This window comes from Trichechus manatus, unplaced genomic scaffold (genome assembly GCF_000243295.1).
Source record: "Trichechus manatus latirostris isolate Lorelei unplaced genomic scaffold, TriManLat1.0 scaffold00117, whole genome shotgun sequence".
NCBI lineage: Eukaryota > Metazoa > Chordata > Mammalia > Sirenia > Trichechidae > Trichechus > Trichechus manatus.
The window spans coordinates 805,390-822,090 of record NW_004444053.1 but is presented as its reverse complement, the minus strand read 5'-3'; the positions used below and the strand labels follow the sequence as shown (position 1 = coordinate 822,090).

The window sequence follows — 16,701 nt, the reverse complement described above, 5'->3', positions numbered from 1 at the left end:
GAGAAGCTTTGAAAAGAACTGCACTGACTAGCCTTTGGCAGGAACAGACACACTTCTTGCCAGAATGTGTATTCTTTTACTATAGACAGTGTGAGTATAGATGCTGGAAAGATGGGAGATTCAATACTAGGAAGATGCACGTATTTCCTTCTAACAGCTTTTCTTTTCACTATGAAGAATGATAGAAGGTTTTCAATTGGGGGTGGGGTGAGGATGAAGGGGAGTGTTGGAAGTTTGAGGAAAGACATGAAGTAGATATTTTATATAGTTGGAGAGCAACAGGTTGAGAGACTGCTCTGCCATACAGTGTTCAGGATCCACTGACACTTTTCATGATTTTCTTCACTGTCATTGAGGGGCTCAGATGTAGATGAAGAGAAGACAGATAATTAGGTCCAACTAGAGTTGGAGCTGTGCCAAGGAAGTTTTCACATTCCCAGTGTCTTTTTTCTTCACACCAGTAAAAGTAACAGAGGAGATGCAAGAGATATGAAGGAAAGGCAAAGTATTTACATAAAGTGTTGTCCACAGCAAGACAAGTACAGTCTTTTATTTTCTCTATCTCTATGCAAGGCAGGAATAGAAATCATGGCTCTAAGTCACTACCAGAAACTACATTTACCCAATGGACTTTAACTATCCACAAATCTATCTGGACTTAGGCTATATGGTAAGTACAGAAGAGACTGGGGGGTAAAATAAAACTAAGTCCTTACTGCTGAAATGTTGGACTCTGGGATAATGGAAGGTCTATACTTTATCAAGGAAACCCTAGTGGCAGAGTGCTTAGGAGTTCAGCTACTAACCAAAAGGTCAGCAGTTCAAATCCACCAGGTGCTCCTTGGAAACCCTATGGGGTAGTTTTACTCTGTCCTACAGGGTTGCTATGAGTCAGAATCAACTCGACAGCAATGGGTATACTTTATCAAAACAATTATAGACATAACCTTCAGCTGTTACATCTAACATCGAGTTTTCCTCAATAATGATAATGTCTAGGTATCCTGGAAATATTTCAATATAATTTAGTAAATGAAAGTTCCCCCAAAAATCTCCCAGTTAAAAATATTTAATTTCTTTGAAAAATTTATGTGCAAAGATGCTAAATAATGTTCAGTGATCACACGGCCATCATAAAGATGGGCTATATTCTACTTCAATGATTCAAATATGTATTATTTAATAATTACATTAACTACTTAAAACTATTTAGCAATTTAAATGGAGTATTATATTGTGCTAAATATGTACCACAAAAAAAGAAAACTGAAACTCTAAACCAAGTGAATACTTTACTCACAGATGTATCTAAGAAACAACTGGAATTAGTTAATAAGTGGAATCTGAACATGAGCTAGAGAATCCCGTTTTCCTGATAACTTCCAATTCTTAAAAAGAATCCTGTCACTTTAAAATTCTCCTGCTTTTAACAATTTTACCTGCTTTAAAAAAAAAGCAAAGTCTTGACTAAATCTGCCCCTACTTCCCAAATCTTCAAAAATATTTTATTTTCCCTGAATTTGAAAATGCTAACTATGTCAGCTGGAGCATGGAAAACGTAATTTTGTACCTCGGCTTTAGCTTATTATTATGGATAAAATGTACACAATTGCGAACAGCTATGTAATTGACTCTGGCTTCTACTCCCATAGAAACTGAAAATGAATTACCAAAAATGGGATATACTGATATAAGAGTGCTTAATGTAAAATATCCTATATTTGGTGATCTGGCATCAGTTTCCACAGAAGCAAGAATAAAGTGACAGCTTGGCAGCTAAGCTGTTAGGAATTTTTGTAGGTTTTAAGCTTAGGCCTACCAGCTGTATCACCAGCTGCTAATAATTTTTGGTTATATGTCAGATAAAATGCTTCCTTAGAAAAACTCAAAGAAAATTGAAATAAACATTGCATTGGTTGTTATAATTTTATATATATATATATATATATGCATATATATAAACACCATGTGTAATCAAATTTGCTGGAAAATACTACTGTAAATACTAGTACATTCCATATTTTGGGGAAAAAAGTTGAATATCAAGAGCTATAATATTTAGAGGAAAATAAATGGTATTTTAACAGAATTTAGAAGTTGACTTTTGACTAACATAAAGTACCAAGAAAGTAAGTATTTGGAAAAATAATTTTTTAAATCTAAGTACAGGTATACCTCGGAGATATTGTGGGTTCAGTTCCAGACCACAGCAATAAAGAGAATATCTCAACAAAATGAGTCACACAATTTTGTTGGTTTCCCAGTGCATATAAAAGTTGTTTATACTGTAGCGTAGTCTACTAAGTGTGCAGTAGCGTTACGTCTAAAAAACCAATGTACATACCTCAATTAAAAAACACTTTCTTGGTAAAAAATGCTAACCATCATCTAAGCCTTCAGCAATTCATGATCTTTTTGCTGGTGGAAGGTCTTGCCTTGATGTTTATGGCTGCTGACTGATCAGGGTAGTGGTTGCAGAAGGTAGGGTGGCTGTGGCAATTTCTTAAAATAAGACAAAAATGAAGTTTGCTACATCAATTGACTCTTTCAAGAAAGACTTCTATGTAGCATGCGATGCTGTTTGATAGCATTTTACCCATGGTAGAACTTCTTTAAAAACTGCAGTCAATCCTCTCAAACCCTGCTGCGGCTTTATATCAACTAAGTTTATGTAATATTCTGAATTCCTTGTTGTCATTTCAACAATGTTCACAGCATCTTCATCAGGAGTAGATTCCATCTCAAGAAACAACTTTCTTTGCTCATCCATAAGAAGCAACTCCTCATCCATTTTATTATGAGATTGCAGCAATTCAGTCACATCTTCAGGCTCCACTTCTAATTCTAGTTCTCTTGCTATTTACACCACATCTACAGTTACTCCCTCCACTGAAGTCTTGAACCCCTCGAAGTCATCCATGAGGTTTGGAATCAACTTCTTCCAAATGCCTATTAATGTTGATATTTTGACATCCTCCTACGAATCATGAAATGTTCTTAATGCCTTCTAGAATAGTGAATCCTTTCCAGAAGGTGTTCAATTTACTTTGCCCAAGTCCATCAGAGGAAACACTATCTATGGCAGCTGTAGCTTTATGACATGTATTTCTTTTTCTTTCTTTTTTTTTTCACATTGACTACGCTCTTCCAATTGTGCTGTTATTCTCACTTAAGATGAAGGCTTACAGAACAAAATAGTTTCTCATTAACAGTTACTATAAATGTTGCCCTATGACAATGGTTAACAATCTCACAACACATCAACAATATACTTACTCAACCTTGGGTTCCCTATCACCAGCTTCCTTGTCCCCTTCTGCCTTCTGGCCCTTGTCACCGGACTCCTGTATCTCGTTAGTCGCATTTGGTTTTACGGGGCTGTCCACTACCAGGCTGAACAGTGAACCTCGGAGGTAACTTCACCACTGAGCTAAAAGGGTGTCTGTGGGCCATACTCTTGAGGTTTCTCCAGTCTCCTTTAGGCCAGTAAATCTGGTCTTTTGTTTTTGTGAGTTAGAATTATGCTCTACATCCTTCTCCAGCTCTGTCCAGAACCCTCTGTTGTGGTCCTGGTCAGAGCAGTCAGTGGTGGTAGCCAGGCACCATCTAGCTGTACTGGACTCAGTCTGGTGGAGGCCTTGGTAGCTGTGGACAATTACTCCTTTGGACTCCTTTTCCTTGTATCCTGTTCTCTTCATTCTCCCTTGCTCCCGAAGGGATGAGACCAGTAGAGTATCTTAGATGGCTGCTCACAGGCTTTTAAGACCCCAGACACTACTCACCAAGGTAGAATGACATGTATTTCCTAAATAATAAGACTTAAAGGCAAAATTACTCCTTGATCCATGGGCTGCAGAATGGATGTTGTGTTAGCAGGCATGAAAACATTAATCTCCTTGTAGATTTCCATCAGGGCTCTTGGATGACCAGGTGCACTGTCACTGAGCAGTAATATTTTTTTTGTCTCTCTTTTTTTAATTGTTGTACTTTAAGTGAAAGTTTACAATTCAACTTAGTCTCTCATACAAAAATTTATACATACATTGCTATGTGAGCTTAACTGCTCTTCCTGTACTGTGACAGCACACTCGTCCTTTCCGCCCTGAATTTCCCGTGACCATTCAATCAGCTCCTGACCCTCTGACTTCTCATCTCACCTCCGGACAGAAGCTGCCCACTTAGAGTCTCATGTATCTACCTGAGCTAAGAAGCATACTCTTCACGAGTTATTATTTTATGTCCCACAGTCCAGTCTAATCTTTGTCTGAAGAGTTGACCTTGGGAATTGTTTAGTTCTGGGTTGACAGAGAGTCTGCGGGCCAGGCTCTCTGGGGTTCCTCCAGTCTCAGTCAAACCATTAAGTCTGGTATTTTTACTAGAATTTAGTTCTGCACCCCACTTTTCTCCTGCTCCATCAGGGACTCTCTGTTGTGTTCCCTATCAGGGCGGACACTGGTGGTAGCCAGAGACCATCTAGTTCTTCCGGTCTCATGATAATGCAGTCTCTGGTTTATGAGGTCCTTTCTGTCTCTTGGGCTAATATTTTCCTTGTGTCTTTGGTGTTTTTCATTCTCCTTTACTCCAGGTGGGATGGGACCAGTTGATGCATCTGAGATGGCCGCTCACTAGCTTTTAGGACCCCAGACGCAACTCACCAAAGTAGGATGTAGAATATTTTCTTAGTTAACATTGTTATACAAATTGACCTAGATGTCCCCTGTAAGCATGGTCCCCAGACCCCTACCCTTGCTACTCTGTCCCTTGAAGTGTTTGGGTGTATATAGGAAATTGCTTAGCCTGGGTTTAGTCCAATTGTGCTGACTTCCCTTGTAGTGTGCGCTGTCCTTCACTTCACCTAAGATAATTCTTGCCTACTACCTAGTTACTGAATAACCCTCTCACTCCCTCCCCACCCTCGTAACCATCAAAGAATGTTTTCTTGTGTTTAAACCTTTTCTTGAGTTATTATACTAGTGGTCTTATACAGTATTTGTCCTTCTGTGACTGACTAAATTTACTCAGCATAATGACCTTCAGATTCCTCCACGTGATAAGATGTTTCATGATTCATCGTTCTTTATCGTTGTGTATTATTCCATTGTGTGAATATACCATAATTTGTTTATTCACTCATTCACTAATGGGCACCTAGGTTGTTTCCATCTTTTTGCTATCATGAACAGTGCCGCAACGAACCCGAGTGTGCGTATATCTATTTGTGAGACAGCTCTTATTTCTCTAGGATATATTCCAAGGAGTGGGATTGCTGGATCTTATGGTACTTCTATTTCTAGCTTTTTACGGACCTGCCACATCGATTTCCAAAGTGGCTGTACCATTTTACATTCCCACCAGCAGTGTATAAGATTCCAGTCCCTCCACAATGTCCAGCATTTATTATTATGTGTTTTTGGATTAATGCTACCCTTGTTGGGGTGAGATGGTAGCACATTGTAGTTTTGATTTGCATTTCTCTAATGGCTAATGATCGTGAGCAATTCCTCATGTGTCTGTTAGCTGAAAGTCTTCTTTGGCAAAGTGCCTGTTCATATCCTTTGCCCATTTTCTTTTTTTAGAAATTTTTTTAGATGAAGGTTTACAGAACAAATAGTTTCTCACTGAACGATCAGTACACATATTGTTTTATGACATTGGTTAAGAACCCCACGACATGTCAACACTCTTCCTTCTCAAAATTGAGGATCATTTTTTGGTGAAAATATACATAGCCAAGTTACACCATTTCGAAAATTTCTAAGTGTACAATTTCATGACATCGATTACATTCTTCCAGCTGTGCTGCTATTCTCACTACCCTTTTCCAAATTATTCCGTCACCATTATAGTCAACTCACTGTCCCCTAGGCTTCCCATCAAACCCTTTGAGTTGCTGTTGTCAATTTCATCTCACATAGATAATTCTTTTTTATTTTTGTACCTTAGATGAAGGTTTACAGAACATATAGTTTCTCATTAAACAGTTAGTAAACATATTGCCCTATGATAATGGTTAACAACCCCAAAACATGTCAATACTGTCTCTTCTCAATCTTGGGTTCCATATCACCAGCTTTCCTGTCCCCTCCTGCCTTCTAGTCCTTGTCCCAGGACTACTGTGACTCATTAGTCCTGTTTTATGAGGCTGTCCAATCCCCGGCTTAACGGTGAACTTCGGGAGGGGCTTCATCACTGAGCTAAAAGAGTATCTGGGGGCCATATCCTCGGGGTTTATCCAGTCTGGCAGGCCAGTAAATCTGGTCTTTTTTTGTGAGTTAGAATTATTTTGTACATCCTTTTCCAGCTCTGTACAGGACCCTCTATTGTGATCCGGGTCAGAGCAGTCAGTGGTGGTAGCCGGGCACCATCTAGCTGTACTGGACTCAGTCTGGTGGAGGCCATGGTAGTTGTGGTCCATTAGTCCCTTGGACTAATCTTTTCCTTGTATCTTGGTTGTCTTCGTTCTCCCTTGCTCCCGAAGGGGTGAGACCAGTGGAGTATCTTAGATGGCTACTCACAGGCTTTTAAGACCACAGACGTTACTCACCAAGGTAGAATGCAGAACATTGTCTTTATAAACTGTTATGCCAATTGAGATAGATGTTCCCCGAGACCATGGTCCCCACATCCCTCCACCCAGAAATTCAGTCCCTCAGGAAGTTTAGAAGTATCTATGGAGCTTCTATGACCTTTCCTTGTACAAGCTGTGCTGGCTTCCCCAGTAATGTGTACTGTCTTACCCTTCACCAAAGTAACCACTTATCTATTTAGTTCCCCCGCCCCCCGCATTCCTCCCATCCCTTGTAACCAACAAAGATTGCTTCTTTTTGTGTGTAAACTTTTACGTGAGTTATACAGTACAGGTCTCATACAGTATTTGTCCTTTTGTGATTGACTTATTTCACTCAGAATAATGTTCTCCAGTTTCATCCATGTTATGAGATGCTTCACAGATTCATCATTGTTTTTATCTTTGTCTAATACACCATTGTGTGTATATACTATAGTTTGTTTATCCATTCATCTGTAGATGGATATCTAGGTTGTTTCCATCTTTTTGCTATTGTGAACAGTGCTTCAATGAATATGGGTGTGCATATATCTAATAGTGTGACGGCTCTTACTTCTCTAGGATATAGTCCGAGGAGTGGGACTGCATTTTGCAGTCCTTATTTTTGTGGCGCTGATGTTTTCTTTGTTTCTCTTACTCTCCTGTGCTGAGTTCCTTTTGTTTGTGGATTTTTCTTTCTTTTTTTTTTTGTAGGTTTTAGTTTTACTGAGACGTTATGTTTTTCTTCTTTATTTTGATGAGTAGTTTTGTTAACTTTCGTTGTGGTTACCTTGAAATTTTCCCTTATCTTCCTGGATTTGTACCAGTCTATTATTACTTGGTATTGCTTGACTTCCTCTCCAATAGAAGGTTCCATACCTACACCATTTATTCCCTCTTTTATTATTCTGATGCTCTTGTCATTTACAGATTAACCTCTCAGTTCCCTCTTCTAATTCTTTTGGTTTTGCATAGCCCTTAAGAGTTCATTTCCTACGCTGGTATCTGACTAGTACAATCCTGTGTCCTATATTCAGCCCGTAGTCTGATATTGTTTGTTCTCAGATCGAAGAACTACGTTTAATAAGTCTTGTAAGTTCGATTTGGTTTTTACACATTCCCTTAATTTCTGTTTATCTGGAAATGACCTAATTTCACCATCATATCTGAACGAGAGTTTGCAGGATATATTATTCTTGGCTGGCAATTTTTTCTTTCAAGCTTTTCTATATGTCATCCCATTGCCTTCGTGCCTGCGTGGTTTCTGCCAAATAATCTGAACTTAGTCTTATTGCTTCTCCTCTTTATGTGACTTTTGGTTTTTCTTGAGCTGCTTTCAGGATTCTTTGTCTTTGGTTTTAGTGAGTGTGATTATGACATGCCTTGGTGATTTTCTTTTGGGGACTTTCGTATATGGGGTTCGTTGAACTTCTTGGTTGGTCAGCTTTTCATCTTTCATGATATTGGGGAAGTTTTTGGTCAGCAATTCTTCAGTGATCCTCTCTGTTTTCTGTTTTCTCCCCCTGTTCTGGAACTCCGATCACTCCCAGATTTTTGCTTTTGAGTGTATCTCACATAATTCTCAGGGTTTCTTCATTTTTCTTCATTATTTTTTCTGATTTTTCCTCAAACAGAGTTGTATCCAAGTGTTTATCTTCAATTGCGCTCATCCTATCTTCCGTCGTTTCAAACCTACTCCTCAGCCTTTCTGTGACACTGTCCATTTCTGAAATCTTGTTGTTTATATTTTGGGTTTCTAATTGTTGTTTTTGATAAGATTTCTAGCTGTGAATTTATTTTAGCATTTTGTTCCTGTATTATTTTATTGAATTCTTCCATTTTTTTTTATTTTCCATGAATTTGTCTGCCTTTTCCATAAATTTGTGTATTTTTTCCTAATTTTTGTCTGCTTTTTGCTTCAACTCTTGGATAATTCTGAATATTAGAGATCTGAGTTCCCTAACAGTTAGGTCTAGTGCCTTTTCTTCTACTGGAAGGTCATCTGGTGTTTTATTTTGGACGCCTACTGGAACCATCCTGTCCTGTTATTGTAAATGTTTTGAGATAGTCTGCTGTCTTTGGGTCATTCTGAGTTTATTTTCCTCGTTTATTGACTGTAGATTTGTTTGTTTCATCCTGCTTTTCTGTTTTATTTGGTTATGTCTGAGCAGGCAGCCTTTGCATTCTTTTTTGTTTGCTCGTCTGTGGGCATGATGCTTCTCACCTCCTTCTCCAATGGGCAGGATCAGTCAATCAGGTATGGTACAGCAGGGCAGGTCCAGCTGAAGGGGAGTTGCTGGGATGGGTTGTTTGTGGCATGTACCAGGGCTGACAGTGCAGACCGGGAACCAGTGCAGGGCAGGTTCCAGTAGGCCGTGCCTGTGCTGCTTGTGAGTGTGATGTTCAGCGCACAGTGCAGGTAGGCAGGAAGGAGGGGGTAGATTGTGATGTGTGGAGCTAAGACAGGTATGGGAAAGATGAGAGAGAGAGAAGAGAGGAACAGGAGCCAAAGACATACACACAAACAAAAAAGACTGCTATGAGAGCTTGCTACTGGAGTGGAGTGGAGAGATGAGAGACTGAGAAATGGGGAAAAACAAAAATGAAAAAAAAAGAAAAAGGGTAAAAGAAAAAATGAATAAATCGAAGCTGGAAATGAAGACAAAGAGGGAATAAGAGAGAAGAAAACTAAACAATGAAAAAAAAAAAAAAACCCAAAAACAAACAAGAAAAAAGAAATGACCCCAGGGATGTCCCTGTGCTTCTGCGCAGAGTAAGGGACTAGCTTCCAATCCACGCGTACTGCCCAGCTACAAGGGGCTCCCAAGCCGAGAAAAGAAAAAGAAAACAAAGAAATCAAAACAGAATAAATCAGAGGTAACAAACAAAAAAGCCCCTGGGGTCCCACCAGCGTGGCGGCACAAGCCGGGAAGCAGTCTCACAGTTGAGCGGTGTTTCACAGCTTCCCAGAAAGAAGCAAAGACGGCACATGGAGCCAGGTATTTGAGAGAAAGGAGGGGGAGGTAGTGAGAGGTAAGGAAGAAATCTAAAAAAGCGGAAAAAAGCAACACCAGCAGCCAACAGATGGTACTCAGGGAGCTGGCCAGTGCAGGCAGGTGGAATCCAAGCGGCACTGGGGGGAAGCTCGTGCTTCCTGGCCAATAGACTGTGGCTGCAGCAAGCAGAGGAGGCTAAATGAGGGTGAAGAAGGGTGGGAGGTGAGAAAGCCTTTATCACTGGTTACCAGTTGTTCTGTCTCCTGCTGGAAGCTCCATGAAGCTGCTTTCTCGTACCTCCTGTTCGCTGATCTCTGACAGAAGTCCAAGATGGTGGATCCGTGCTGCGGCAGCCAATAGGGGACCTCTGCGTGTATCTCTCTCGCACTCTGTTCTCAGTCAGTTTCTTATTCCGTTCGGTGCTTGGCTGAGTTCCTTATCTCTTCATTTGATGGTCAGGGTTTCAGGACTGACGTGTGACTCTGTCTGACTTAGTTTTTCTGATCTTTGCTGCGGAGGGATGGTGTGGTGCTTCTGACTATAGCGCCATGTTGCCCAGAAGTCCTCCTTTGCCCATTTTTTAATTGGGTTATTTGTGTTTTCATTGTTGAGGTTTTGTAGTATCTTGTAGATTTTAGAGATTAGACGCTGATCAGAATTGTTGTAGCCAAAAATTTCTTCCCAGTCTGTAGGCTGTCTTTTTACTCTTTGGGTGAAGTCTTTTGATGAGCATAAGTGTTTGACTTTTAGGAGCTCCCAGTTATCTAGTTTCTCTTCTGGTGTTTCTGCATTGTTACTTACGGTTTGTATTCTGTTTATGCCATGTATTAGGGCTCCTAGCATTGTCCCTATTTTTTCTTCCATGATCTTTATCATTTTAGATTTTGTATTTAGGTCTTTGATCCATTTTAAGTTAGTTTTTGTGCATGATGTGAGGTATGGGTCTTGTTTCTGTCTTTTGCAGATGGATATCTAGTTATGCCAGAAACATATGTTAAAGAGACTGTCTTTCCCCCATTTAACAGAGTTTGGGCCTTTTGTCAAATATCAGCTGCTCATAGGTGGATGAATTTAGGTCTGGATTCTCAATTCTGTTCCATTGGTCTATGTATCTATTGTTGTATCAATACCAGGCTGTTTTGACTACCGTGGAGTATAATAGGTTCTAAAATCAGATAGTGTGAGGCCTCTCACTTTGTTCTTCTTGAGTAATGCTTTACTTATCCAAGGCCTCTTCCCTTTCCATATGAAGTTGGTGGTTTGTTTCTCCGTCTCATTAAAAAATGCCATTGGAATTTGGATTGGGATTGCATTGTATCTGTAGATTGCTTAGGGTAGAACTGGCATTTTCACAATGCTGAGTCTTCCTATCCATGAGCAAGGTATGTTTTTCCACTTATGCAGGTCACTTCTGGTTTCTTGCAGTAGTGTCTTGTACTTTTCTTTGTATAGGTCTTTTACATCTCTGGTTAGATTTATTCCTAAGTATTTTGTCTTCTTGGGGGATATTATAAATGGTATTGATTTGGTGATTTACTGTTGGAGGGTCTCTTTGTTGGTGTAGAGGAATCCAACTGATTTTTGTATGTTTATCTTGTATCCTGATACTTTGCTGAAATCTTCTATTAGTTCCAGTAGTTTCCTTGTGGATTCTTTGGGGTTTTCTGTGTATAAGCTCATATCATCGAGCAGTAACATTTTGAAAGTAATCTTTTTTTTCCTAAGCAGTAGGTCTCAATAGGGGCTTAAAATATTCAATAAACCACGCTGTGAATAGATGTGCTATCATCCAGGCTTTGTTGATCCATTTATAGAGCCCAGGCACAGAGCAGATTTAGCATAATTCTTAAGGGCCCTAGGATTTTTGCAATGGTAAGTAAGTATTGGCTTCAACTTAAAGTCACCAGCTGCATTAGCCCCTAACAAGAGTCCACCTGTCCTTTGAAGCCAATTGACTTCTCTCTAGGTATTGAAGCCCTAGATGGCATCTTCTTCCAATATAAGGCTGTTAAGGTCTACACTGAAAAGCTGTTGTCTAGTGTAGCCACCTTCATCAAATATCTTAGCTAGATCTCCTGGATAACTTGCTGCAGCTTCTACATCAGTACTTGGTGCTTCACCTTGCAGTTATACGTTATGGAGGTGGCTTCTTTCCTTCAACCTCACAAACTAACCTCTGCTAGCTTCAAACTTTTCTTCTGCAGCTTCCTCATCTCTCTTAGCCTTCACAGAATTGAAGAGAGTTAAGACCTTGCTCTGGATTAGGCTTTGGCTTAAGGGAATGTTGTGGCTGCTTTGTTCTTCTATGCTGACCACTAAAATTTTCTCCGTATCAGCAATAAGGCTGTTTCACTTTCTTACCATCCATGTGTTCACTGGAGTAGCACTTTTAACTTCCTTCAAGAACTTTTCCTTTCCATTCACAACTTGGCTAACTGTTTGGTGCAAGAGGCCTAGCTTTTGGCCTATCTCGGCTTTCAACATGCTTTCCTCACTAAGGTGAATCATTTCTAGTTTTTGATTTAAAGTGAGAGACATGGGACTCTTCCTTTCACCTGAATACTTAGAGGCCACTGTAGGGTTATTAACTGGCCTAATTTCAATTACTGTCGTGTCTCAGGGAATAGGGAGGCCCGAGGAGAGGAGAGAGATGGGGGCAAGGCCAGTTGGTGGAGCAGTCAGAACACATACAACATGTATCGATTAAGTTCACCGTCTTATTGGACGTGGTTTGTGGCGCCACAAAACGACTACAACAGTAACATCAAAGATCACTGATCACAGATCACCATAATAGATATAATAATAATGAAAAAGTTTGAGATATTGCGAGAATTAAAAAAATGTGACACAGATATACAAAGTGAGCACATGCTGTTGGAATAATGGCGCCAACAGACTTGCTCGATGCAGGTTTCCCACAAACCTTCAATTTGTAAAAAATGCAATATCTGAAGTGCGATAAAGCTAAGTGCAATAAAACGAGGTACACCTGTCTAGGAGAAATGCTTATTTTAGTAAATTGTATGTTGTTGGCAAGAGATCATAGTAAATCCACTGTATACAATGTGATGAAAATATTTTGATTTGAGAAAAAGCAATCAAGAATATAAATACAATAGAATAATAATGAGCTATATTTTCACTATCACTTTAAGGCAGATATACAACCAAGGAAGTCTATAAATGTATATTTGGGTTTAGAATGGTCTACAATAACCTTTGAATCAAGTGCATTAAACTATCTGCTGATAACTGTGTATTTCTGAAAGAACTGTTTTATGTAAATTGAAGGTTCCTGTTATACAAGCAATCTCCAGGTTATGAACGTCTGACTTATGTACAACTCGCAGTTATGAACCAATCTCTGTAAATTCTATTATATTAAAAATTCGAGGTACAGACAATGGTTCATAACTACAAACGGGTGCTACTTTGAAATGCGTATCAAAACATTATTAATATTATGATTACTGTATTATTATGTTAAATTGTTTCAGTGTATCTGGAAGTGTTTCTTTAATGTTTTGATGCATTAAAAAAACCCATCGTTGTCGAGTTGATTCCGACTCACAGTGACCCTATAGGACAGAGTAGAACTGCCCCATAGAGTTTCCAAGGAGCGCCTGGTGGATTCAAACTGCTGACCTTCTGGTTAGCAGCCATACCACTTAACCTCTACGCCACCAGGGTTTCCTTTGATGCATAGGTACACTACATACTAAGGCAAATATCTGACTAATTGATGTTAGATATGAACCTTACCTAACTGTTTTGATTTACATACAGATCTGACTCAAAAACAGACTCAGGAACGGAACTCTTTCCTAATCCAGGAATTACCTATATGTTAAAATTCATGCAAGGTAGGCACACTTGAACTTTGTGTTAAAGTTACATGTTGACATTTTACATGTCATTTTGATCATTTATTCCGGCAAGATTTTGATGTGATTTCGTTTCTTCCAAAATAACCTATAAAAAGTTTTCATTCAGAAATCATCAAATGAACCACAGCCTACTTAAAGAATAACATCCTTACCAGACTGATGATGTGTATGGTGTCCAGAAGCCTCAACAGACTGCCTTTGCTCACTGTCTGAAGAAGATAGCAAAGAGGTAGAAGGAGGGCTTTCTGCAGAAGATGATGCCAAAAGAGCCTGAGCTGACACTGTAGAGGATGTAGATGGTTGAAGAAACTGTTCAGCTGGAGTATCTACTTCCATTGCAGTTTCACCTACTTCCAAATCAGTACTTGATGGGACGGGAGGAAGACTGGAAACATCTGACTGGCTCGTTCCACCTTCAAAAAGCACATTAACGCAAATTCAAATTTAAAAACATACTTTTGAAAATTAACTACTTTAAAGAGATACGTTCAGATAACATACACACACACAAACATATAAATTTAGGCTATCAAAAGCACGCACTGGTGATTTGGTCTATTTGACCAAACAGGTTAATCAACAGGGGTAAAAAGACCTATCTACAGTATATCCTTGCTAAAGCAATCAAACTTACAAGCAAAATCCTCTATATGATAGCTTAACTTAGACAAAGTTACAGAAGCTTGTGAGTAATGCATAAATAATGTCTAGTCCCTTAAATTTGAAGGTGACAATTCTGATCTAATGACTGGATAATGGATGTATAATGATGTATCTCCACGCTCTAAAACGTACTGCCCATGGTAAAATATTTACCAAAAGTTTGATTGGCATTAGAGACAGGAATTATAAAGCTACAAATAGGGCAGAATAGAATTAAGTTCCTGATACTCATTTCATTAGCAGTAATGTTTTAAGGACTAACATAACAAGGAGCCGTGGAGATGCAGTAGTTAAGAGCTCGGCTGCTAACCAAAAGGTCGGCAGTTCGAATCCACCATCTGCTTTTGGACACCGTATGGGCAGTTCTACTCTGTCCCATAGGGTTGCTATGAGTCGGAATCGACTCAACGGCAATGGGTATGGGAATATGACATGATCCATTCAAGGTTTAAAAGGCTTAAGTGTCTACTATGTGCTGTGCCAGGCTCCATGCTAGCTGCAAAGGATTAAGAAAACTCAATAAATATTAAAAATTTGTCTGCTTTTGCTTCAAATCTAGATTTTACAAAAAGAAAAATGGGATGGACTAATATATACTAAAGTTAATGTGTTATAAGATGTAACTACCATACGGTATAAAAAATATTTCTACAATGAATTATTTTAATGAATTTTTTTCTTTTAATTGCCATGAGTTAAATATTTTCTGGTATAACATAAGCATAAATTTAATAACTCTCAAGTCCATTGCCGGTAGAACTTTTTATAGAAGTTAACTTTTTTTAAAAAAGTTAACAAGAATAATTTATAGATGAAATTCAATAAAATTTATTTTGGAATTTAACATGTTGTCATGTGGCTGAAGGCTAACACTATCAGCTGTACGTTAACCACTTACCTAAAAAAAATTCTGAAGTTAACTTTTATAATTCTGATTTATTACAGAGATAAGTAACCTACCAAAGATCACAAAGCTGGAATAAGTTAAGATTTGAAATGAAGTCAGCCTAACTCCAGAACCAATAATTAATAAACAATTCTATGCACGTAATCAAAGAGAAATTTTTCAATGATATAAAACTTGCTTATCTACAGAGTTTTGTATTTTCCATTCTTAGAGTACATACAAAAGGACTTAAAATGGGGAATCTCAGACTCCTCACCTTTTTTGAGAAGAGCAAGCGATAACGGTGAAGCCTAATGTAACCAGAAGGGACAAACTGTAATCAATATCCTTTGTCCTCTACTGCTTCACACAGTAATACACTGAGAACCTTCTGATAACTGTTAGCTATACGGCATAATATACATCGTATGGTATAAATAAAACTGGTTTCAATAAATACTTTGTCAGGACTTCTGGCAAAATGGTGCTCTAGGCAGAAGCACCACGCTGTCCCTCCACAGCAAAGATCAGAAAAACTAAGCCGAACAGAGAAAACAAACATCCTGAAACCGTAAAACATCAAATGAAGAGATAAAGAACTCAGTCAAGAACCAAATGCAGTGAGAAAACTGACAGAGAACGGACAGCGAGGAGAGATTCATACAGAGGTCCCCTATCAGCTAACGCAGCGCGGATCCGCCATCTTGGACTCCTATCGGAGACCAGCAAACGGGGTATGAGAAAGCAGCTTCACAGAGCTTCCAGCGGAAGACACAACCACCGGTAATTTGCAATATACACTTTCTCACCCCCCGCCCTTCACCCCCACTCGGCCTCTTCTGCTTCCCGCGGCCACAATTTTTGTCCAAGAAATACCAGCTGCTTGGATTCCACCCACGTGAACAGGCCACCTCTCTGAGTGTCATTTGTTGGCTGCTGGTGTTGCTTTTTTCCGCTTCTTTTGATTTCTTCCTTACCTCTCACCACTTCCTCATCTTTTCCCTCAAATACCTGGCTCCGTGCGCAATCTTTGCTTCTTTCTGAGGGGTTGCGGAGCTCCGTTCGAGTGTGGAACTGACTTCCGGTATAGGTTGCCGAGCTGGTGGAATCCCGGGGCTTTTGTTAGTTTGTTTGTTTTGAATTGTTTGTTAATTTTCTTTTCTTTTTCTTGAGTTGGGAGCCCATTCTGGCCAGGCAGTGCTGCATGGCTTGGAACCTACACCCTCAGCTTGCAGAGACGTGCACAGGGATCCCTGAGAGCATTACTTTTCTCGTTGGTTTTTTTTTTTTTTTCTGTTTTTTGGGGGGCTTTTCTTGTTATTGTTTTTTAAATTTGTTTTGTTTTCTTTTCCCTCTTTTTCCCTTTTTGTCTTTCTTCATTACTCAGTTTCTCATCTCTCAATATCGTCGTTCTCTTTCTGTTCCCTGAATACCTGGCGTTGTATACCTCTACGCCTTCTAGCCAGGCTGTACTGCAAAACCTGAGAACAACTTCCCCAGACCTCAGAGCCGCACCGGTGGGATCCCTGGGAACTTTGCTGTCCGTTTCCCTTTCTGACTTTCACATATTCATTCTTTTTCTTTCTTAATCTCCTCCTTTTTGTTTTTCTCCATTTCATAGTCTCTCATCTCTCCACTCCAATGGCAAGCTCCCCTAGCATTCTTTTTTGTTTGTTTGTATGTTTTTGGCTCCTGTTCCTCTCTCCTCTCTCCCATATC

The 16,701-nt window shown here is 39.4% G+C and overlaps 1 protein-coding gene across 5 annotated transcripts in view; it reads right to left on the bottom strand.

Annotated features, from left to right (window-relative positions):
• Window positions 1-16,701, bottom strand: part of DCAF6 (DDB1 and CUL4 associated factor 6) — a 211,588-nt gene that overhangs the window by 90,499 nt on the left and 104,388 nt on the right. For all 5 annotated transcript variants that reach the window (XM_023738429.1, XM_023738425.1, XM_023738426.1 and 2 more), the window contains one exon: window positions 13,586-13,846. In XM_023738429.1, the coding sequence (XP_023594197.1) occupies window positions 13,586-13,846 (261 nt within the window). The remainder of the gene's footprint in view (window positions 1-13,585; window positions 13,847-16,701) is intronic.